Genomic DNA, 26,544 nt, shown 5'->3' on the forward strand with positions numbered 1-26,544 from the left:
CTATCGTCAACTGCACCGCCATGCTGTCATCGCGCTCACAGCTGGAGATGCCGCTGACAGCGGCATTTGAGTGACACTTCGCTCGGCCTTGCTCTTTGCGCTGTCAGCAATGCCAGACACTTGTTCTTTCATATGAGTAGAAACTGGGTGTCTCCACCAAACTGTTGCCAATATACAAAGGGGCAGAATAAAGAGGTTAATTAAACAAATTCACTGTCATCCTGACATCTCATTTCTCTATCCATGGGTGACAATCTAAGGGTCATCTAACAAAATGAACATCCTGTTATAAATACGGTAATAGAAGATCCTTGATGGAATAAAATAATGGAAGGAGTAAATCAGTTATGCTGAACATGTAATTTTTCTTTAATTAAATGCAGTTTTAAAGTTGTTTCTTGTCAGTGAACTTAGTTGACAATAATAACGTCATTTATAGAGAAGCTGAGTCTGAAGAAAGAAATAAGTTCAATGTTTTTAAATGTGTGTCCATAGTAGACTGTTTAGGTATTGAATGAAAGTGCATCGTCAATTACTGCTGAAGGTTTTATTAAGGCTTTCACAGACAAGCATTACCTTACAAAGCTTACATTGTTAGATAAAGCCACAATTGGTACTGACATGGATTTTTGACCCATTCTGCCAGCTCCATGCACTTATATATGTATGTAGGACTTAGTACGCTTGGACACATCATGTTAACAACATGTGAGTGAAAGAGCAGTATCTTTTCTTCTCCCTTGTAAGTATAGTTGTTTGAAAAGAATTATTGTAGTTGTTTATCCTCAGTGACAGATGGTAGGCCTTCCATGTGAGAGATGGGCTCTGTTACAGTAGCGGTTTGTTTCATTCAGAAGGATAATGGTTCAAATCCCCATTTGGCCATCTAGACAAATGTTTTCCATGGTTTCCCTAAATCACTAAATTCTTAATGCCAGTAAAGTTCTTTTGAAAAGGACATGGTCAGTTTCATGCCTTGTCCTTTCATAATTTGAGTTTGTGCCCCATGTATAATGATCTTATCATCAATGGGGGCATTAATTCCTAATCTTCTTTCCATCTTCCTGTAACTTCAAGCTTAGACACCCACTATAACACAAGTTTTACATGTGTAAATTCATGTATGTCACCAGAGCACAAGTGTGCAGCCTACATAAGGATGTATATCATTGATACCATTTAATAAACTGGGCACATTTCAGAAATTGTGAGTGAAATGAGCAACGTGTATGTACCACATACCAATTTAAATTTTTTTTAAAATCTCCTTGGTATTTTTTAATGTGCATTGCTGGAGAACTTAAGCTACCCAATTTGTCATGAGATCTTCCTAGCCAATCATTCAATTGACCCAGGAATCTTCTAGAGAGTATGAACCTCCATGACAGAATTATCCGATTTTGGAAAACTAGTGCTTTAGCATATGACAATGAGCATGCTTAATGCTACAGTGCAGAAACTTGGCAACATACTGATTTATTTGTGTTGTTTGATGGTCATACTACCTTTGTCAAAACGAGTATGTTCTCAGTAACTTTTGCTTGTGGTTGGTTACGGGCATTCAAAATATGAATAATATCTTGGCTTGCTATTTTTGTCATTCGTGGAACTACTTAGAAGTCAAGGTTTGGGTAATAAGATACAATCTCAAATTATGACCCTTGTTTCATGCTATTGTTGGTTTCATATTTAATGTGGATTGACAATGTTTCACTTGCTAGCTACAGACCACTGCAGAACTGAAATTACACGTGACAAAATGCACTACTGTCTGGAAGTTTAGATTGGGCCAGCCAATAAAGACATAATTATGACAGTGTTACTTGAATATGTATGAAACTGTCCCTTCAAATTGCATGAAAATGTAGTGCAAACATATTCTGTACCACAGTATACACTGATTCTGTTGATTTATTTCACATGGTAAGATTAAGAACTTGAGGCCCCCTCATAAATCTAACCAGGCATCCTTACAAACTCTCTTTGCAGTTAACATCGAAATGTACTTAGTACATGAGTTAATGTGCAGTAGTAGTAGTAGTTGTAGTAAACATTATATTTACAGCAATGTCAGTCCTACTGAAACTGTCATCCGCATTTTTTATAATGAAACAATTCTGTCCAATTGAAATAATGATACATTAACAGAACTGCATGACAGAGATTGTGCAGATGGAATGAAAAAAGTAAAAAGAGAGGTATGGGGGATGTTGGAACTATTATCAATGTAGCAGAGGTACTGTCACATTGTAACTATAGTAAAATTCAATCCAAAAATAGGGTCATCAGTGAAATACAACACTTAGCACGGAAAGCATATTTATTACATAACACAAACATACAAACAGAATAGAACTGAAGTCCTGGTTGGAGAGTACTGCTATTTATACAAACATTGAAGATTCTAGAATATACAAAAATTACAAATGCGGAAGTTTTTAGAATCTTCCAGAAGTGGTGGATACTGAATCACAAATACAATGCCTGACAACAAAACTGAAGCATCCATTTTGATTACAAAATTGAGTCAAATTTACAAGAAACTTTGCGGTATGAGCCCGCTTATTATTTTGACATTGTACCCAATCTGCTCTAGATTGAATGCCCTGGTTCAGTTGGGAGTGGTGTAATAAAGCTGATGTATCCACTCCTGAGGCAAGTTAGCCCATAACTGTTGTATCTTGTTCTTGGTACCGTGGATACTGACAATGGGATGTAATTGATGAAGGATATTTTTCTACAGTGAATAAATCAGTCCAACCTAAATGTTTCTTGCTTGCAACCATGCTTCGCAAACAGTTTTCTCAACAGGTTATGGGTCCAGATATGGATATAAAATAGTTCGAAGTTTACTTTAAAACTTAATAATACTACAGTAAAACTTTGTTTATGCATTTTTCAATGGACTACAGAAAAACAACGTATAAGTGTGAAAAACATATGTATGAAATATAGAACCATACTATCAAATTAATTGGTAAACACAAATGAAAAATCCAGTAAATAAAAGGTTACATTCTACGAAACGTTAGATAGGCTTACTAGGTACTGTACTCAACAAACAAAAATGTAAACCTCTACACAGAAGAAAACGTCATTTCATAAAAAAGTTCATAATTTTTGCTTGTTTTTTCTTTGACACGGCAATAGCATACACTCTACCCTCAAAACAAGATAACTCTGTCATTATTTTGTCAGATACATTTGTGGTGCATCACAAATCATTTAATTATTTCAAATGCATTTACTGCATTGTTAAACATCATGGAGGAATGCTGAGGCTCCTCTGTATCATCCTCATCATCAGTTTCTTCCTCGTCCAGGTCCCGTGATGCACATTGAACTATCTCAACGATAGTCATGGATTCTGTAGTGAAGAGGTTTTCGTCATCATCGCATGAAAATCCCTTTGAGAATGGGCGAGAGTACATTTCAATATGTGCTCAAGAAAGTGGCTCCTCATATTATGAAGCTGAACACTCTCCTCAGAAATGCTACATCCGCAAAAGACAGACTTACCGTAATTCAATGATTTCTAGCTACTCTAGTTTACAGTACTGGTATAGTGCTCTAATGCTGCAGTGCACATTGATGAAAATAATACGAGAAACTTTTGCAGCATGTATTAAATTTATTTGCGTTCACATATTCCTCCTTCAGTGCGTTATAAATATCTTCAGTCATGAAAAATTTTTATTTCCACAGAAGTTGTAGATTTTCTCCTTTATATTCTTGGGGGTATATCCTGGCCGTACTTCATGGCTAATAGCATCCACAATTTTTTTTGTAGCTCTCACTTTTTATTCTGTTTTTGTATTTGGGATGTTGTAAGTTACATAGTGCTTCATCTATCTCGAATATTTCTATCAATTTTGTTACATATGCGACACACCATGTAAATTTGGGAGTCATATTGACAAACATTGTGTGTCAGATAGCTGCAGCGATGCTGTGCTCCATGTGGTTGATTTCCCCATGCAGTAAACATAAGACGAATGCTTCCTATGATCAAATCTAAGACGAGGCACTAGATTTGATCAAAGAAAATTTGACCAATGCCTAACTTTGAAAAAGTTCCTTATTTCACTATCAAATTTTATTGTAGTCTAATATGGGCCTTACCAATCCACTTCCCGGCAACCCACTCTGAAACACTGCATCATAACTTATGCACGCTGTGGATATTTTGCTGGGATATGAAAAGGAAAGAAAGAAAGAGTATAAGTGAGAAAAACATATAAGTGGAAAACATGTAAATGAAGTTTTACTGTATTTGCATTTCTGATTCATGTTTTTGGAACAACAAAATGTGTGAAGAATATGAAAGCAAATATCATGTTCCACTTTTTGATGGAAACAATTTTGGAAACTGGAACTTTCGAATGCAAAATGTATTAGATGAAGCAGATCTTTTTTTATTTCATTGCAGAAGAATGCACATAAAAAGTGAAGTTTCAAGAAAGAGACACGGAAGAGTAATGAACTGAGAAATACAAACAACTCAAAAAAATAAGAGTGATAAAAAGTGCCATTCAAGAATAATGGAATGGATTGAGGACAGCTATTTGGAATACATGAAAGACTGTAACAGTGCACTTAGAGTGTGGAAAAACTTGTATGACACATTTGAAAGGAAAAGCATTGCTAGACACTTTTATGTACCGTATTTACTCGAATCTAAGCCGCACTCAAATCTAAGCCGCACCTGAAAAATGAGACTCGAAATCAAGGAAAAAAAAAAATTCCCGAATCTAAGCCGCACCTGAAATTTGAGGCTCGAAATTCAAGGGGAGAGAAAAGTTTTAGGCCGCATCTCCAAATCAAAGCAAAGTTGGTCCATTGTAATATGAGACATAATTTAGGTCAAATGAATGACGATACAGCTACGGTAGTTTGGTTCGAGTCGTAAGCTTAGCAGTTAAGCTTTACCAGGTAGCCATTGCTATGTGTCAGGTGCTCCGTCCGTATTTATACGGATACCCTTCCTTTTTCACGTGCTTCGTCTGGTTTGAATTGATTGCTTATTTTTCTTTGATCAGATAAGTGCCGTTCTCTTTGTTATAGGTGTTTACGTCACTCTAAGCTGAAAATGCATTGCTGTACTGTGTCATGCATTATTTGTTGCATTCCGATAATGAGTGTTTACGACCTGTCGCCGCTCGCAGCACGGCTTGCTTTTGTGCGCGCTACCGCCGCTTACAATTTAAAAAAAAGAGGAATAGTCTTATTCGCGAAACAATGGCTAGAGACTGCTATTTGTTGTTACTCACACTGCTGCTTTCTTTGATAATGATCAACAAGATCCAAATAGTAGATTGCGTATGATAGATGTTCTGAACGAGAGTTTAGCGAAAGTTTTTCTCCGTTTGAAAATCTTTGCAGACGCCTCTTTAGTACATTACATTCTGCACAGAAATTAGTCATCTTAAATTTAAAAATCTAGTCAATTGCCGTGCTTCGTTTCTGACTGTATCACTATTAGGCATAAGAATAATATGAATATAAACATGACATAATATGTGTATTCTTCCACGTTTGCTGTTGTCTCGCTCTAGTTTCGTAGTTTATTAGGCAGACAGGATTTAAATGAGATAGCAGCAAACACAAAACAATACATGACAAAATGTTTATATTCGTATTATTCTTATGGTGAAGAGAATCATAGAGTTGGCCATATTAACAAACATCCCAAACAGTCTTGCCAATCGGATTTTCGTAGTACATTGAAATGCTGCTACATTCGATGATACGGAATTTGTATTTACTTTGTTGGATAATGTATGATAATGATAATGCAGTGGTTGAAACTCGGGGCGGAGAAAAAAGCTCGTCTTCCACCTTTTTTTTTAAATTTATTTACTGAAGCAGAGGTTTTGGCGCCAGTATTTATCTTTGTGCCTGCAAAGCATGCCTGTGTAGTGCTACATATATTCGATGGCAGAAATTAGTTGTGGCGGCACCTACCAACATTTTTCAGAACTTCCGCTTACTTTGCACTCGATTCTAAGCCGCAGGCAGTTTTTTGGATTACAAAAACCGGAAAAAAGTGCGGCTTAGATTCGAGTAAATACGGTAGTTACTGGAATTGGAATTCAGTCCAACAGTAGGTGTATTGACTGAAAATTCCTTAGAATTTGACAAGTTGATACATGATCTTCAGTCGAATAGTGCAACGGTTGAAGAAACTGGTGTTGTGTGTCATCTTTTGTTGACAATGACACAAGAATGAGACAATTACTGCATTCAAGACATTACCCATGGAAAATCTTAAGTTAATCTTTGTGAAAAATAGGCTCGTAGATAAAAAAAATAAACATGCAAACAATAAGAAGAAACCTGCAGTAGACTCGGGACAGAAAACAGTGTTTAGCATATATGAGAATGGGAAAACTAAAAAGAAAAGAAGTTCACGAATCTTGGCGAAAGTGACAAGTATAATTCGGGTAGAGAAAAACAGTTTAGCTGAAAATCCATAGCTGTGGTGAATTGCGACACAAAAGAAATGACTGTAATAAAAGGAACAAAAACAAGAAAGGATCTGCAAACTCAGTAAGCTGTGAATCTCAAGAAGTTGTTGAGAGCTTGGATGCATATTGTTTTTATACTGGTGTTTTTAATGGTTCGGTATTGTGGTATGTGGACTGTGATGTGAGAGAACACTTTGTGAATGACTTGTAAGACATTGATAATGTGGAAATGCTTGAAGATCAGTATGATAAACGCTATGGCTTGAAAGACGTTGATAATGTGGAAACGCTTGAAAGACCAGTAGTGATAAATGCTGCAAAATCTCAGTCTGTTTTGAAGGCAAAGCAATTTGGTGAAATTAATGTTGTCAGATCTATCGATGTAAAGGTAGTTTCAATTTCAATTAAAATATTTTATTTGTTGTTGGACTGGTTCACAACTAGATGCCAGTGCACTGAATGGAGACCAGTGGTTTCAAAGTCGCATTTGAGAGCAAAAGAGCAACTACTCATAAAGGAAAGGATGTTGTTGCCACAGCAATGAAAAATTAGGTGGAAAAAATACACTCTGGAATTCGCCAGAAACCCCTGCAAGACATTTCTTTTTGAAATACTGCAAATGTGAGATCAAAGGTTATGACCCTTTAATTTTGCTAATCTAAAGGTGCTTCCGAAATACATGAAAGGAGCAAACATTGAAGATCCGAAGATACCAGAATCGTGCACCATCTGCATGGGAGGCAAGCAAACAAGACTTCCACACAATCAGAAGAGGACGAGCAATATTTTCACTGGAACTAGTACACAGTGATGATGTGGGTCCTATTACTCCCATGTCTTATGGTTGAAAAAGGTACATCATTACATTAATAGATAGCTATTATTCATTTTACAGCTATATATGTGATGCAGAATAAATCCGAAGTACTGGAATATGTTAAACAGTATGAAGCAATGGCAACTGCTCTTTGTGCTTTGAGAATTAGTAGATTCAGCACTGATGATAGAGGTGAATATCTACATCTACATTTACATAGATACTCCGCAAACCATCATATGATGTGTGGTGGAGGGTATCCTGTACCACTGCTTCTCATTTCCTTTTCTGTTCCACTTGCGAATAGAGTGATGGAAAAATGGCCGTCTGTATGCCTTCATATGAGTCCTAATTTCTTGTATCATATCTGTCAAATGAGATAAAAACGTCTTTGAGGAGGAGGGAATCTAGTATGAATTTATGAAGAGATATACACCACAACAAAATAGAGGGAGTGAATGGATGAATAAGAACATTATAAATAAGGCACATTGCATGTTGTTGAACAGTAAACTTGAAAAATGTTTCTGGTCCAAAGTAGTAAAGACTGCTGTTTACTTGATAAACAGAACACCAATATGTGCATTAATAAAGACAGTTCCTGCAACTCTGTGGCACAGTGAAATGCCAAAGTTGCAGAAACTAAGAGTGTTTGCTTGTGCAGCATATCTACAACTTCTTGCAGAAATTATTGCTGGAAAGTTTGATTCCATAATAAAGAAGTGCTTCGTGGTTGGATAATGTGTTAATAGATATCGAGTATGGTGCCCAGAAGAGAGAGAAATCATTCTGGGAAGAGACATCAAGTTTGATGAAAGTTGTTTTTAGATTAGATTAGATTTACTTTCATTCCAATTGATCCGTAGTGAGGAGGTCCTCCAGGATGTGGAACATGTCAGAAAAACAACAATACATGACAAATATTTACAACTAAAACAAATAAGCTAATGTACCATTCCACAGGTCCCAAGTGGAATGATCGTCATTTTTTAATGAACACTAAGAGTCATTTTATAAATACTATTGCACTGAATTTAAAATAAAAAAGTTTTTTATTTATTTATAAGGTAAGAAACATGTAATACAACTACTGTAATACTTATTTACAATGAACACATTACTGCACTGAAATGGTGCAGAAGTTAGATTATACTTACACACTTACACACACCCAAGCACACACACACACACACACACACACACACACACACACACACACACACACACACACACACAAATTTTCAGTGAACACATTACTGCACTGAAATTGTGCAGAAGTTATGTTGTACTTATATACAAATCAGTTGGTTTTCCTAAGAAATTCATCAATGGAGTAGAAGGAGTTGGCCACCAATAAATCCTTTAGGCTTCTCTTAAACTGAATTTCATTGGTTGTTAAGCTTTTTATGGCTGCTGGCAAGTTATTGAAAATGTGTGTTCCTGAATAATGCACACCTTTTTGTACAAGACTAAGTGACTTTAAATCCTTGTGAAGATTATTCTTATTTCTAGTATTGATTCCATGAATTGAGCTGTTGGTTTGAAAAAGTGATATATTTTTAATGACAAATTTCATTAAGGAATAAATATATTGGGAAGCTGTAGTTAGTATCCCTAGTTCCCTAAACAGGCTTCTGCAGGATGTTCTTGAGTTCACACCACATATAATTCTTACTGCACGTTTTTGTGCCCGGAAAACTTTAGCTTGGCTTGATGAATTACCCCAGAAAATAATCCCACATGACATTATGGAATGAAAGTAAGCATAGTATGCCAGCTTTTTCATTTTTATATCCCCTATGTCTGACAAAATTCGCATTGCAAACAGAGATTTGTTAAGACGCTTCAGCAGTTCTGTGGTGTGCTCCTCCCAGTTGAATTTATTATCAAGCTGTAATCCCAAGAATTTAACACCGTCCACTTCTTCTATCTTCTTGTCATCATATGTTAGACATATACTCTTGGGACACCCCTTACAAGTTCTGAACTGCATGTAGTGTGTTTTTTCAAAGTTTAGTGACAAAGAATTGGCTAGGAACCAGTGATTAATGTCCACAAATATTTTATTGGCTGATCTTTCTAAGACTACACTTGATTTGCTATTTATTGCAATGTTTGTATCATCAGCAAACAAAACAAACTTGGCATCTGGTAATGTTACTGATGAAAGGTCATTGATATACACAAGAAAAAGTAAGGGCCCCAAAATGGAACCTTGTGGGACCCCACATGTAATTAGTTCCCAGTTGGATGATGCCTGATAGCTTGATACATGTCTCTTTCCTAATAACACCCTTTGTTTCCTGCCAGAGATGTAAGATTTGAACCATTTTGCAGCATTTCCTGTTACACTATAATATTCTAGTTTACTTAAAAGGATATTGTGATTTACACAGTCAAATGCCTTTGACAGATCACAAAATATACCAGTTGCCTGCAATTTTTTGTCTAATGAATTAAGTACATTTTCACTGTAAGTGTAGATAGCCTTCTCAATATCAGAACCTTTTAGAAATCCAAACTGTGACTTTGACAGTATGTTATTTGAAGTAAGATGGTTATAAAGACGACTGTACATTACTTTTTCGAAAATTTTTGAGAATGCTGGCAACAGTGAAATTGGACGGAAATTTGATGCTATTTCTTTATCTCCCGTCTTAAACAGTGGCTTAACTTCAGCATATTTCAGCCATTCGGGAAATATTCCACTGATAAACGACTGGTTACACAGATAGCTTAATATGTTACTTAGCTCAGAATCACATTCTTTAATTAACTTTGTTGATATTTCATCATACCCACTAGATGTTTTTGATTTTAAAGATTTTATGATGGACGTTATTTCTGTTGGGGTAGTGAGGGTCAAGTTCATATTATGGAAGTTACTTGAAATGTCTGGTCTAAGGTAATCCATAGCAGCATCTACCGAACCTGACAACCCCATCTTTTCAGTAACAGTTATAAAATGTTTGTTAAAAAGTTCTGCAACACTATACACATCTGTCACCAATGCATCTTTTACTCTTAATGCTATTTGTTCCTCTTCATGTCTGGTTCTACCGGTCTCCTCCTTCACTATATCCCATATTGTCTTTATTTTGTTATCTGATATGACTATCTTTTCCTTGTAATATATTTGCTTTGTCATCCGTATTACAGTCTTTAATATTTTGCAGTATTTCTTATAATGTGCTATAGCATCAACATTGGAAATGTTTCGGATTGACATATACAGTTTTCTTTTTGTTTTACAAGATACCCCTATTCCTCGAGTAATCCATGGCTTCTTTGTAGACTTTGCTCTAACCTTGGTAAGTTTTGGGGGAAAGCAGTGTTCAAATAAGGTAAGCACTTTATTAGCAAAAATGTTATATTTTTCATTCATGCCATGAGCACTGTAAACATCAGTCCAGTGAATGTCTCTGAGGAGTGTCCTAAAATAATCAATTTTTGGCTTACTGATTACCCTCTTGAGCTCAGATTTAACAGATTTTATATCCTGTTCAGTATTAACATTTAACAGAAGGAACTGCATGTCATGGTCTGAGAGGCCATTGACTATTGGTTTTGTAATATAATTTTGTTCATTTGACTTTTCTATAAAGATATTATCAATGGCTGTTTGTGAGCAAGTGGTTATCCTAGTGGGGAACTTTACTGTGGGAATTAAGTTGAATGATAGTGTTACTAACTCAAATAGGTTCTTATTGGGAGAGTCTTTAAGGAAATCTACATTGAAATCACCAGCAACCACTATTTCTTTGTTTTTGGTTGTTAAATGGGCCAGTACAGCTTCAAGGTGGTTTACAAACAGATTAAAGTTACCTGCAGGTGCTCGATATACACTTAATATTATGAAAGATTTTTTGTGAAAATCTAATTCTGTTGCACATGCTTCCATATGCTGTTCTAGGCAAAATTTATGAATGTCTATGTTCTTAAATTTATGACAGTTCCTGATGAATGTGGCAACTCCTCCTTTCTCCATTTCTGATCTACAAAAATGAGATGCTAACCTAAACCCTGTAACACTTAAAAGTTCTATACCAGTGGTCACATGATGTTCAGAGAGGCAGATTATATCAGCTGGGTTTGAAGACTCTAATTCATCTATGCAGATAGTTAATTCATTAATTTTATTTCTCAGTCCTCGAATATTTTGATGCAATAAAGATAGCTGACATTTCACATTGACTGACTTAAAATTGGGTGGAGTTAAAATATCTGCTGACAGTTTTGATTTTAATAACAAAGATTGGTTTTCTTGCAAAGAAGACACAAATGATGGAGATATCATCAATGAAGAAAATGTCAGTGACTGCAAAAATGACTCCATACAAAGTAAAAATGAAGATTATGAAGATGTTAGACCTCCTGAAATCCACAGAACCACCACAAAGTGGAAGCATGCGCTGTGGATGGAAGACTGTGCTGAATTAGCATTAAATACAGAAATTTATGTTGAGGATGTTCTGGAGATTTTCAGTGATATTTACAGTAGATCAGATAAAGAAGAATTCTTTCACACCGTAGCAGAAGAGATGAAAGTAATAAACAAAAACAAGACCTGTATAATATGTGAATTACCTGATAACAGTAAGGCTGTTGTCACTAAGTAGGTCATCAAAGTGAAACATGATAATGTGGGCAACATTAGTAGTTATAATGCTCGACTTGTTGCACAAGGTTGTTCTCAAAGAAAAAGGTTAGACTATAATGAAATGTGTGCTCGCGTAGCAAGGTTGACTAGTCTGGGAACGTTACTTGCTTCTGTGAATTACAGAAAATTGACTGCACATCAGATGGACATAAGAAGTGCCTTTTTTCATAGAAATTTATATGAAGAAATTTATGCAAAGACATCAGTAGAGTTTAGTGTAGAACCAGGTAATATAGGTAAGCTAAACAAAGCAATTTGTGATTTGAAGTAGGCTTCAAGATCTTGGAATTTAATGTTTGACAAGTTTGTTAAAGATTCAGGCTCTGTTCAAAACAGTGCTGATGGGTGTTGATGTACTTACAGGAACTAAAATGCTATGGTTTATGTTTTGTTATATGTAGATGACATTACCATTTTAGGTAATGATAAGATGAAAACTGAAGAATTCAAATCACCTTTTAGAAGTAAATTTCAAATGAAAGATTTGGATTATTTGAAACTGTTCTTGGGAATTAAGATAGATAAGAGGGGGAGTGGAATAATTTTGAACCAGAAAACTTATTTGGAAAATCTGTTGAAGAAGTATGGTTCTAAATAATGCAAGCCAGTCAACACACATATGGAACTGAATTGCAGAGAAGTAGAGAATGATATGAGAGTGCATGAAAGAGTATCATCAGAGAATTAATAGGATGTTTGCTGTATGTAACACAAGCAATATTACCTGATTTATGCTATGCTGTTAATTATTTCAGTTGCTATCAAAGTGATCCAAAGGAATCACACTGCAAAGGTTTAAAGAGAATACTGTGTTACATAAAAGGTACAGTAGATTATGGGATGCATTATAAAACTGAAGAGAACAATGAAACTGTAGTAGCTTATGCTGATTGAGCCAATAGTTCAGATAGAAAATTAACATCAGGTTATGCTATGGGGGAACAAAAAAACTGAGTCCTGCAGCCTTGTCTTCTACAGAAGCAGAATTTGTATCACTTGCAACTTCTGTTGTAGAATATTTGTGGTTTGTGAAGCTGTTCCAAGACCTAAGAATTTTGAAAAATGAAAAACATAATTTATGAAGACAGTCTTGCATAGTGTTTATTTGTAAATGGGAATATAAAGATTAAAACACATAGATGTAAGTTTGAGATTGTTAGAAACAATATTTGATAAAAAAAATAGATATTGTGTTCTCTATTTTTCTACAGTGAATAAATCAGTTCAGCTGGAATGTTTCTTGCTTCCAACCATGCTCTGCACTCAACCTTTGACATTTGAGCTGGTCCCACATGTTCCCTCTGGGAAAGAGCTGGGGATCTTGCTGGCCAAGAGAGCACCTCAGCGTCACACTGATAGTTCATGGAGATGTGTGCTATGGGTGGAGAAGCATTGTCCAATTGAAAAAGGGCACCACGTTACTTTGGCTTGAGTAGTAACATGTGAGGATGCGGGGTGTCCGTGTCATACTGTTGTGCTATTGGAGTTCCCTCAATTGCTATATGCCATGACCTGAAGTCATATCTGATGGCTCCCAACACCATGCTGCCAGGAGTAATACCACTGTGCCTTTGTAAAACATGGGAAGAATCAAACCTCTTTCCAGATCACCAACCACCACCATACACGCCAGTGATGATCATCTGGGTGGGCTATTGCAGAACTACATTCATCATTGAACACAATGCAATGCAGTTAATCAGCAGTCCATGCTTTTTGGTCACAACACCACACTGAACACAGTCATTTGCATTGTGTTAATGGCAGCCTATGCATGGGGTTGTAATTCCCTTGTCTGGCTGCTACTAGTCTCTAAACAGTGGTGCAGGATGACACAGAATGTTGTATGGAGACCATTACTTGTTCTCAGAAGGCAGGCACAGAACTGAAGGGGTTATGATGTGTTTATTGCACAATACGGTGATCCTCCCTTGTGGTGGTCAGATATGTTCAACTAGAACCTTGACAACGAGTATGCCTGCCCTTACATTCTCATACAGTCCAACATCAGGCCACTGTCGGATCTGACTGCCACACAGTCTGAATATTGCATGATTCAACCAGCTGGTCAAATGTAAACCAACTGTGAGGCCCCATCCATACTTCGTTAGATGCTGACATAGCTGCCTCACACGGGTACATGGCATTCCATGTCCTACACAATGATCACTCAGCATCTGATGCTGTTCATGTCCTGTCATGTACTCTGGTGGTCGGCTGTTCCACCTGTCATAGGGAATTTCAACTCTAATCATTTACATACCAACTGCCTGACTCTGTGTGTGTGTGTGTGTGTGTGTGTGTGTGTGTGTGTGTGTTTTTTAGAGATGGGCAAACTTGTTCATCTTTGGGAACTAGTGCATGGGTGGTTGCTCTTTTTTGGCAACCATTCATTTTTACTTGTTCATTTGTGCTTGGTATACGGTTCTTATGAAAAACTGAAAATTAGTAGCATAGGTGACTGAAGATTGAAGGCTCCAAGAGGGGGCACTTGCCTCTGCCGTGAAGTACAGAGTTTTTATTCATAGCAGAATTCTCACACACTTGTAAGTTTCATGATTCTGCAAAACCTCTCGTTTAGCCTTCTGTAGCATTATGTGGCTGATCACAGTGAAATAATATAAGGTGGCGCACGAAAAACTGGCCCTGGGTACAGAATTCTCACCAATTACGTAGAATTTGTTGACTGCTACAAGCAGAATAGATACACACGTAATAACTAGGCTGTGAAGAAATAACAAATAAGCTAATGTAAACAACAACTCCGAAACAATAGATGACGATTGGTAGGTGACAATGAGCAGTCTAGTACTCGGGGCCAATTTTTCTTGCACCACCCTGTATCAGTGAAATAAGATTGTAGAAGTTATCATATTCTCTTTGCAAAATGTTATGTCGATTATGGAACGAAGACTTCATTCAGCTGTAAGTACAAGTATTTCTTCAGCTGTTTATCAAAATAGTGAAGTAAGTTGATATGCCATTTTGTTACCTGAAAAGATGTATGTATTACACGATACGTAATTTTATGTAATTATAAAATACATTATAATTACCAGTCGTGGACACTGAATAGAATACGAAAAGAACCAGAAGTTCAGATTTCAAAAAAGGTAGCAAATGAATCAAACAACTCTATTCTGAACTAACTATGAGCAGTCGGCAGTGGCAATGCGATGAGTGACCACGTGAAGGAGGACGAGACTGGCCGAATGAGACCAAGACAGATGGGAACGGGACCGAGGCTGGAACAAGACCGGCTGAGGTGCCGCTGTGGGAACGAGACCGACCGTTTCCCATTACCAGGAACTATAAGTAGAAAGCCGTGACCGAAGTGAACTATGAAAGACCGTTCCTTAGAATTTGTTCATCGCTCATTCCATTCATCTTGATGAACTGTTCCTATGGACCCGTTAGTTCGCGAACGACCCATCTGTAGTGTGTGTGTGTGTGTGTGTGTGTGTGTGTGTGTGTGTGTGTGTGTGTGTGTGTGACTACGTCTTCTAGGTGCTTCATTTTTTTGTCAGGCAGTGAAATTGCTGTGGCTAGGTTTGAACAGGCAAACCACAGTATGCTAGCCAGTGACACTAACCACTGCACACAGCACAACTTGGAGCATTGCTCCCTGTCCTGCAGAAACAGTGACCTGCTGTTTCAGAAGTTCTTGTTGGAGCCTACAACAGCAGTCTGGATCAAGATCTTGTCAATGGTCCTGTGTATGGTAGCACTAGTAGATCCTTGTGTCCTGGTTGTGTTGTCACGTCCTCTTCACTACGATTAGCAATGAAAGTAGCCGTCCCATCAAAGCTTTGGGATTGTCATGTGGTTTTTCAATTTCCTTTAAACAAGATACCCCCATTGTTGATCTGTGTCCCAGGGCTGTAGTAGGACTTCATATAAAGGATACAGATGACATCTTTGCACTTTTGTCTTCTTGATTAAGGATGACAATCCTCAGCTTCACAGCTGATGTCCAACAAGGAACAAAGGATATGATATGGCTCAAAGTAGCATTTTAGTAACTTTTGTGAGAGTCCCACTTTCAGCGCAACCATAAAAATCCATATAAAGTCTCCTGGGCAGTATCTCACTGGCCAGCACTACGCATTATGGTGGTGTCAGTCTTTCTCCTGGGTGCCCTGACTCTGTATGCCTACTAGCTGTCTTGCTTCTTTGGTTCTGGTGATGATATGTTTCATGTAGTCATCACGGGCATCATTCGGTTGAAATAAGAACAGTGTATCCATTTGCAACATTTATGCTACTGCCTCAGTTCAGTGGGCATCTTTGTCATTTTGGACTTATTTGGCCACACTAGAAGAGAGTGCACAATGTAACCACTGTGCCATATGATGGTGCACTGTTGCTGTACACTTTCACTCAGTGTGGATTGTTACAACATTGTTCTCCTACAATGAATTGCTGCCCAATACTCCACTTTATCTATGGGCTGCACTACTTTGTTTCGACTCCTCAAATGTTGCACTGGGGTGTGGCAGTTTAAATGTGTGCTGGTAATGCTAACAAACAAACAGATTATTTTTTAGAAGTTATAATTAAAACTTTGAGACCGCCCCTTATAGTTCCTACCACTTGGTTTTCTTTTCACTGTTATTTTGAAAACAGAATCTCTCATGGGCATAGTTACAGCCTTAGCACAGTGATGTGACAGTGGAAAAAACGCGTGGAAGTATAATGTTGTAGTTTCCACATAATGGCAACTAATGACACAGCTGTTCTGCTCACTTTAAAAATGAACAGTGTACAAGCAAAAACATAGATAATGAAAGCATACAGGGTGAGGTTTACCTGTCTACGTTTCCCTCAACAACCTACAGGCTGACAATTGCCTTCAGACCTTTGTACAGAAGACACACTTGGGATACATGGTTGAATGAATGTCTGTCATATATCTTGGGCTCATTGCATTGCAGTCTGAACTGGAACTTAGTTAAGCAAGTTTGGCTTGAAGTAAAATATATGACAGCAAAAAATTAACCTTACTTCCTCCTGCATTTAGGATAATAACTAGATGATGTCAAAGATAAAGTAATTCACTGTGTATCTGAGCTTATTTCATGAAGACAGGAAATGGAAAATAGAGATTATTGAACTTGTTCAAATACAAGAAACAGATTACTCAGTGTACTCTTATTGTTTTAATAGTTTGGCTAAATTAAAAAAAATTGTCATAAATTACTAGATCTAAAAATCTGAAGCAGTTCGATTCAAATCCCATTGTGCATAGACTAGTTCAGGAATCTTGTTGTCTTCGTGTATTTCTGCAGATGTATTTACAGATAGCTCTGTAAAGATGGTCATTGATTGTTACTGTTATTACCCCACTGTTAATGAACAAAACAATACTGCTCTTGTTAGGTACATTGTACATTGCATCATACAACCAGGAGCAGTTGAAGCAATGTATAAGGTTATATGGAAGGACTGTGATGTTCTCATGAAACAGAACTAGTTTAATTAGAATGTCATTGTCAGATGGTTTTAAATACACTCCTGGAAATTGAAATAAGAACACCGTGAATTCATTGTCCCAGGAAGGGGAAACTTTATTGACACATTCCTGGGGTCAGATACATCACATGATCACACTGACAGAACCACAGGCACATAGACACAGGCAACAGAGCATGCACAATGTCGGCACTAGTACAGTGTATATCCACCTTTCGCAGCAATGCAGGCTGCTATTCTCCCATGGAGACGATCGTAGAGATGCTGGATGTAGTCCTGTGGAACGGCTTGCCATGCCATTTCCACCTGGCGCCTCAATTGGACCAGCGTTCGTGCTGGACGTGCAGACCGCGTGAGACGACGCTTCATCCAGTCCCAAACATGCTCAATGGGGGACAGATCCGGAGATCTTGCTGGCCAGGGTAGTTGACTTACACCTTCTAGAGCACGTTGGGTGGCACGGGATACATGCGGACGTGCATTGTCCTGTTGGAACAGCAAGTTCCCTTGCCGGTCTAGGAATGGTAGAACGATGGGTTCGATGACGGTTTGGATGCACCGTGCACTATTCAGTGTCCCCTCGACGATCACCAGTGGTGTACGGCCAGTGTAAGAGATCGCTCCCCACACCATGATGCCGGGTGTCGGCCCTGTGTGCCTCAGTCGTATGCAGTCCTGATTGTGGCGCTCACCTGCACGGCACCAAACACGCATACGACCATCATTGGCACCAAGGCAGAAGCGACTCTCATCGCTGAAGACGACACGTCTCCATTCGTCCCTCCATTCACGCCTGTCGCGACACCACTGGAGGCGGGCTGCACGATGTTGGGGCGTGAGCGGAAGACGGCCTAACGGTGTGCGGGACCGTAGCCCAGCTTCATGGAGACGGTTGCGAATGGTCCTCGCCGATACCCCAGGAGCAACAGTGTCCCTAATTTGCTGGGAAGTGGCGGTGCGGTCCCCTACGGCACTGCGTAGGATCCTACGGTCTTGGCGTGCATCCGTGCGTCGTTGCGGTCCGGTCCCAGGTCGACGGGCACGTGCACCTTCCGCCGACCACTGGCGACAACATCGATGTACTGTGGAGACCTCACGCCCCACGTGTTGAGCAATTCGGCGGTACGTCCACCCGGCCTCCCGCATGCCCACTATACGCCCTCGCTCAAAGTCCGTCAACTGCACATACGGTTCACGTCCACGCTGTCGCGGCATGCTACCAGTGTTAAAGACTGCGATGGAGCTCCGTATGCCACGGCAAACTGGCTGACACTGACGGCGGCGGTGCACAAATGCTGCGCAGCTAGCGCTATTTGACGGCCAACACCGCGGTTCCTGGTGTGTCCGCTGTGCCGTGCGTGTGATCATTGCTTGTACAGCCCTCTCGCAGTGTCCGGAGCAAGTATGGTGGGTCTGACACACCGGTGTCAATGTGTTCTTTTTTCCACTTCCAGGAGTGTATATTAAGTGGTAACTTGTCACAGGCCAGAAGAGGTGCTCAAAATGTGAATATATCTGTGCTCTGATTTTTAGAACAACAGTCAGAGTGCAGATATCTTTACATTGTGTGTACTTCTCTTGGCCCGTTTAGTTGAAGAGTAATGAAACTAGTTGTATGACTTGAAGTTGTGAATAAAATAAAATAAAATAAAATCATTCCAAGGCAGCCACTGTGCTCTCCTTAGGTAGTATGCCTAGTCTGTGTAACACTAAATACAGATTTGTTTAGCAGTTGCCACAGTAGTTACAAGTTCTAGTTGAAGTAGTGATAGTGGTAATTATAGAAATATTAGATTAGAAAATAAATCGACATTATGTTCTTAAGTAAATGAACAGGGAAAAGAATTAGATTGACGGTAGAGGAATAGGCAAACCAAATAAGGCAGATAATAATATGTGATGTTTTTATAACTGGTAAAGGATTGATATGACTTGGCAGTGGTCCCATCATAATAATTAACAGTTAAAAAAAGTGTCAAAAATTACAGTAATTTATAGTTTTGAATGTGAAACAGCCCAACAACCAATACCATGCCCATAACTTCAAATGTAATCCCACATTGTGACTTGATCTTACCATTGTTGGTATCTATTGGTTGTAAGAATTTTGTTAAAAGAACCAAATGGGTGCCATTCTACAAGTGAGCTTGAAAAAATAGCAATCACTTTGTTGTAAGGTTCTTGAAAAACGAGGTTCCTTATTGTCTGAGCACATACCTTTTATAAATGACACTTGTTATGTTTGAACCAAACAGCTAAAAGTTGATTAAAAGCTGTCAGCCTTTATCTTACACTTTAAACTTTTAGTGTTCCTCATTGTATTAATAATTATTATTCCAGAGTTTTTGGCTCTTATTTCCTAATGAGCTACTTATAACTCCTATCCTGCCCCCCTCGCCCTCCCCCTCCCAGCCCCCTCCCCCTTCCCCTCCCCCTCCCTCAAACAAAAAGGAGAAAAGGGAATGGGAGAGAGGGGGAGTTGGAATGAGGACGGTGAGACGCCTGACTTCAAAAAGCTTTTTTAGTGCAGGAGAAAGCCACATAGATTGAATGCTACAAAACTGAGAAAAACAGAATTGTAATTCTTTTATGACTTTCATACCAAGTAGTATAATGACAGAGTGTATCTTTAGCTTGTGTTTGGGGTACTAGAATTTTTCTCTCTGGAAAGTTGTATAATGCCCCATAGAGAAGTAAATAATGCCAATGTGTCTAAATACTGTTAGTTTTGTTATATTTTAAGTATACACTATGAAATAGCCAAATGTGTACTACACTGTATAGCTGCTGTCCACTGTACAGCTTTGAATGTTTTTATCCTTAAGGAACAACCTATCTTTGTTTAGAAAAGCACTTAAGCCCCTCTTCAGTGAGGTGGCACAGCTAGTTAAGACACTGGGCACTTATTCATGGGATGACCGACCCAACTTAATGTTTTAGTGGTTACCCTAAATTACTTACAGCAAATGTTAGGATAGTTGCTCCGAACAGGACACAGCCAATTACCTTCCAGACCCCTCCCATTTTGAGCTGCTGTTCTGTCATTAATGACCTCGTAATTAACAGGACTTTAAATGATAATGTTCCTTCCTTCCTTCCTGTTAAACTGCTTCATTTCCTTCACATTTTTCAACCTTGTATCTTGATTTTAAAACCTCTAATCATCATTTAACATTCCACACTACATTTACAAATTCCAAATGATAAAATTGTGTTTGGTTTAGGTATGATTTTCATTGTACTGTTTATCAATCTGAAAATTGTTGTCTTTCATGAGGAGGCAAATCAGCTAGTTTGCTTACAATGTTCTGTTCTTCGGACGCAATCTGACCTGTAATTGTGCTGCAGTGGTGTTTTTTTTCTGTACTATAATAGAAATTTAATTATAACCTGGAGTTTCCTTTGTTTGATAATAGAAATTTAATTTTTTTGCAGATACTAAATCACTCATTTCCATTGCTGGCAAGCTTAATAGAACAAGAGTCATCCAGGTTACATGAAGTGATGCAGAAGAATCAGTCAAATATTCATCAGGCTGGACCTTTGCTGTACAAGCTGCATGAAAATCTGTTGTGGCTTGTTGTTATAGCAGGACATGTTTTATCAATGGATAGCGATGGTGAAATGTCTTTAATCCCTTCTGAAATAATGCGATACAGTATTGATCAAAGCGCAAGTGGTGAAGTTGATCCATCAGTAACTGTACAGTTAATGTGCACACGTGGTTTTTCAAGTGCAGATGTCGCGCAATCCTGGGAGAGATGTGATCATGTTGTCAGGTATGTGTATGAACTAGCTTTTCTGCAATAGAATTGATGACTATCACAGTTTTTAAGCTTTAGCTGTTCTGCTGCCGCATTTACCTGTCTCTCTCTTACATTTTCAATACAATCTGGTATTTTTTTCTAAATGTGGGATGTTTTAAAGATAATGATTATACATGTATGAGTACTTGGCTGGTCACACACTGTAAACTTAGGATTTTATACTAGATGAAAGTGTATATCATATTTGATGGATGCCTAGTACTGTGTATTAAATTTGAATTGAGAACAATAATGTAATATACCTTCTTAGAGGAACACTGCATAGAAAAAATCTATATAGAATTAATATATTTTTGATGGAGACAGACTCAGACTATTTCCTTTAGCTTTCACCTGGTAAAAAAGAGAGAGAGAGTAAAACAAAAAGTTGCTTTCTGGTTGGTTATGACCATATTGGCTGCTTATTTAAAATAATCATGGTGGTTCAAGAAATTTACTAAGTTATTGCTTTGTCAGTTGACGTTTTACACTGAAATTAAGTTATAGCACATCAGATGAAATAACTTGGTGGTGGTGGAATGCTGTAAAGATCTTGGCTTTACTGCCTTTATCATATGGGGAATAGTCAAACCTCCATAAAAACGCCCATTCTAGTTCCCTAGTAGGTAATAAATCACAATTAATCTCAAGTCTACAGCAAATCTTTCACTGTTTTGGTGGGCATGTGGGTGACATTAATGTCAAAGGAAAAAACTGAAGAAGGGAGGATAGTCATCCAATTAGTTTCCCACAAAAGTTATCTGTTTGTAGGTATGACAGAAAGAGTTCTTGAGCAATAAAATGGGGCAGCATGTTCAGTTAACCCTCCAGCAGGCGCGTCAACTTTCATGACGCCACTAGTCGCGATGTATCTCGTGGATACATGCGACAATTTTTGTGGTTTTTTGTTTGTTTACAGGTTCTTTTTCTTTTGTTTTTGTTTTAAATTGCAGTTACCTTTATTGTTACAGATTTTACAAATACAGAAGTGAACATCAGGCTCATTACACTTTCAAATTAACAGAAATATTTGACATTTTATTATAGATACAAATAAATTACTGAACTAATCAAACCATGTCTCTTTTTACTGATTGCCCTCTACTGAAAGACAGTGTTCACAAATTATTTTTGCGTGCTTTTGCAAACAAAGATATGTACCCGCATTTTTCACACGTATACTTGCTGAGACAAGTCTTTTTTGTCTCCCTGTAGCATGACTGGCACCTTTTTCTTTTCTTGTTTTCTGATTCCAAGGATTGTTCAGCGTTTTCTTGCTCTTTTCCTTTAGGTTTGTAATTTACTAGCATTGACTTTATATCATCAGGTAGAGTCATAATAAGAGCTCTTCTTTTGAGATGATCTTGTAGTAGAGTCAGAGCCAAAGTTTGAGGTACTCGCGCCGATTTGAGTATTTATTCTTGTTGCCCAAGAAAATTACTCTTGAATTGATGCCTGCAGTGTTCAACAGGTGGAAAAAAAATCACCATAGGCCATCTTCTTGTTGACCTAGCTACATTGTAAGTTGCTACAGGGAGACAAAAAAGACTTGTCTCAGCAAGTATACGTGTGAAAAATGCGGGTACTCATCTTTGTAGGTTTGGTGTCATTATAGTGTAGAATAATTGCTGGTTTTTCCTCTAAACCTTCCGAAACCTCACTTGACGATACATGCATACTTGAAAGGAGGACTACAGTTTTCCCTTTTTTTGGGACATACGACACAAGGGTTTCATTCTTGCCGTAGCCAAATACGCTATCATATTGATGTCTACTTTTTGGTGCTACGAAATTCGATGGCAGTTCCTTCTTGTTTTTTCTAATTGTGCCTACAAACGACAGTCTCCTTTTATGCAGTTCTCTTACTAATTCCAAACTAGTGAACCAGTTATCTGCTGTAATGTTTCTACCCATCCCATATATTGGTTCGGCAAGTCTCAGAACTACTTCTTTGGCGGAGTTGTTATTCTGAAAGGGTCCTTCTGGTTGTAATCCACAATATATTTCCATGTTGTAAGTATAATAAAGCTTGGCATCACATAGGCAGAAAATTTTGATGCCTTATTTAGATGGTTTAGATTGTATGAACTGGCGAAATGCACACCGGCCTCGAAATGCTGGTAGCTGCTCACCAACTGTGACGTCCTGACTGAGGGAGTAATGTGTCTTTCAGTTATTCAAACACATGGTGAACATTTCCCTCAGAGCTGCTAACTTGTCTGTCTTGCGCTGTTCTTGTCTTGTGGCTCCATCATCAAAACGAACACATCATATTAGGAACAGGAAACGTTTTTTGGACATGGTCATTCTAAAAATATTCAGACCAAGGTCATCTGCTGTCCAGAAGTCGTGAACATTCTGTCGCCCACCACGGAACACACCAGCAAGGTGTAACAAGCCAAGAAAGGCTTTTATTTCGATTGCGTCTGTGTCCTTGCAGTCACTCTCGTGAGCAAAGTTTCCTTTTAGATCAGCTATACACCTGTTAGTGTTGACCACAATTAGATCTAGGATATCATTACTGATGAATAGGCTCCAGCAGTCAATTTCAGTTACCATTTTCTTTGCGTCTCCAACTACCCCAGGCAGTTTGGTTAGTATATCGTGAGGCCGTGTCTGTGTTGCTTTCCAAGGCACTTTCCACCATTTAGTTTCATCCTTACCTAAAATAAAAAAATAAGTACATTACAACATTGTTAGTTATTGTTATTATTACATCTGAAAGCATATTTATTGTCTTTTCTACTCACCAAAATAGTAATGTTCATCAGTTTCCTGCACTTCATTATTTTCCTCTTCATCAAATTCATGATCTGTGTCTGAGTCTACAGATCGTGTTTCGAGTATATCTTCGGTTCCTGAATCAGTTTCTGCAAGATCATCTTCATCTTCAATGGATACCTCGTCGTCAAGAAGAAGGCGATGTACTTCTTCCAAATCCTTAGGATTTTCTAGATCATATCGTTTACTCATTTTGAAAGAGAGTACACATAGCTACAACGAAACGTTGCTTCATTTAGAAGACAACAACGCAACTGCCGACTTGCGTATGCTGCAAGCAATGCAACAGCTGCAGTCATTAGCGGCGACAAAGCGTTACCCGAGTAGGCGCGCTATATCTGAGAGATACAGGCAGTACACGTTCCCACACCTGACTCACTTATGACCTTGATAGTATCGGGATAAGACTGAAATTCCTGTAAAGCAATAAGAGAGGTATGACACAAGATGTCATGGGCCAGCAAACCGTTACCACTGTTCATTGCGGTAATATTAGAGAAGCAGTAGGTTAAGTATCTCTCGGATACATGCGCGACTGTCGGAGGGTTAAATGTATCTATTCTGATTTCATTAATGATGCTGTCTGGTCTTTGGTTTATATATAAGTTCTATGAATGCGTGTTATCTGTTTTTTTTTACATGTCCAGAAGAACAGACACCACGCATTCTTATAAATGATTTTCCATGATGGGCAATGAGTCCATCACCTTCAGTGTGGATGCACAGTAACATTTGACCTGAAGGAATACTAAAGTAGCGAGCATGGAGGACATGGACAGGGACTGTAGATAGGTAGCACTAGGTGGGAATATGAGTTGGCTGGGAGCCATCCATGCAATTGCAATGAACACTGTGTCTGGATGGTGCAGTGGTTAATGCAGCTGCCTCGTAAGCAGGAGATCCTTGGTTTAAATCCCAATCTGGCACACATTTTCACTCATTGCTTCTGATTCCGCATGAAGTCTTGATGCAGTTGATGTCAATAATTTCTTCCCCTGAAAATGTCTTCCATCATGAAGACTTGAAGTGGCTGTTGCTGGGATGAGTGCAACTACACTGATGTGGTATGAAGACAGTCATTAAGCCTTATAAGGAATTGCATAGATTTATAATCCTGTGTAGAAGCTGTGCAATGTTAACACACTTTTGGAAATCATAAGATCGTAAGAGTTGGGATTTCTTGTGGACACTGGAACATTTGGATGACATTCAGATACACCTGATTTCCACAGTACCGTTGACGACTCTATTGATATATTGACATGCTAAGAACTTACCCATGTCCATATCAGTGAATTTCAAAAGGGGTATTGACTAATATTGGCAAAAAGAATCAGTTTTTGAAAATATAATGTAACTAGAGGAATAAAAATTGCACTCAAGTGGTGCCAGGAAGAAACATTTATAAAAGTTATAGAAATGTGCAACCTTTCAGAGCCATTGGCTCCTCTTGCTGGCAGAAGGGTTGAAGGGGAAGAGGATGGAGGGGGTCTTAGAAAATGGGGATAGTTGCGGAAAAGTTGCCCAGAACCCCAAGTCAAGGGCGACTTATCGAATGGAATGAGAAGGAAAGACTGGTTGTTGGGGACTGCACTGAATGAGATTTGAAAACCGGAGAGCTTAAATGTAGAAAGTAAGGTAATAAGCAGGACATCTATTACAGTAAAAACTCTTTCACAATGTTTTTTTTCACAATGTTTTTTTGGTAATCTCTGTCTTGCTTATTACCTTATCTTCCACTTTAAGCTCTTATGTTTTCAAAACTCATATGTTACAGTCTCCAACAATCAATCTTTCCTTCTCATCCCATTCAGTAAGTCTCCCCTGATCCAGATTTGTGGGCGACATTTTCGTAACGCCATCATTTCCAAAACCTTGCCACTCCTTTTCCTTCATCCCTTTTCTTTCACTTTCAACCCTTCTGTCAGAATAAGGAGTAACTGGCTCCAAAAGCCTGCACATTCCTATAATTTTTATGTGTGTTTCCTCCTGCCACTGCTTAGTAAGTAGATTTTTTATCCATCCACTTATGTTAAATGCAGTATGGAGATGGACAGTTTTTATATCATCATATTTATAACTATATACAGAACATCCTGGGAAACTGAACTGATTATTGGGCATGTGATTCTTGGCTAAAGTATCAGTCGAACAAAAAGAAGTACTTACTGTTGTTTGGTGATTCCCATATAGATTTTATAAGGATTTCGATCGAAAAAAAGATTGAAATATATTTGGACCATACAGTTATTTGAGTTCAGTAATTAATTTTCTGACACCAGTGGATCAGTATTGTAGAGCCATAATAGCTAATGCCTTTGTAGACAAAGCTCAAAGGAAGCTAATATATGTGTAATCACCTGTTGATGGATTCCCATATCATGATGAACAGCATATTAGCATAAACAACCCATTGTGATACAGTACAGACACAATGCTATGGTAACAGGTTAGAATAATTAATGACCTAAATAAAAAATTTTAGTAATAAATTGCAAGAGGTGGACTGGAATGAAATTTATAAGGAATAAAATGCGAAAT

The 26,544-nt window shown here is 38.2% G+C and overlaps 1 protein-coding gene across 3 annotated transcripts in view; it reads left to right on the plus strand.

Moving 5' to 3' along the window:
- LOC124554892 (exportin-4-like) overlaps window positions 1-26,544 on the plus strand; it is a 231,368-nt gene that overhangs the window by 105,069 nt on the left and 99,755 nt on the right. For all 3 annotated transcript variants that reach the window (XM_047128568.1, XM_047128569.1, XM_047128570.1), the window contains one exon: window positions 20,852-21,195. In XM_047128568.1, the coding sequence (XP_046984524.1) occupies window positions 20,852-21,195 (344 nt within the window). The remainder of the gene's footprint in view (window positions 1-20,851; window positions 21,196-26,544) is intronic.

This window comes from Schistocerca americana, chromosome X (assembly GCF_021461395.2).
Source record: "Schistocerca americana isolate TAMUIC-IGC-003095 chromosome X, iqSchAmer2.1, whole genome shotgun sequence".
Lineage (NCBI taxonomy): Eukaryota > Metazoa > Arthropoda > Insecta > Orthoptera > Acrididae > Schistocerca > Schistocerca americana.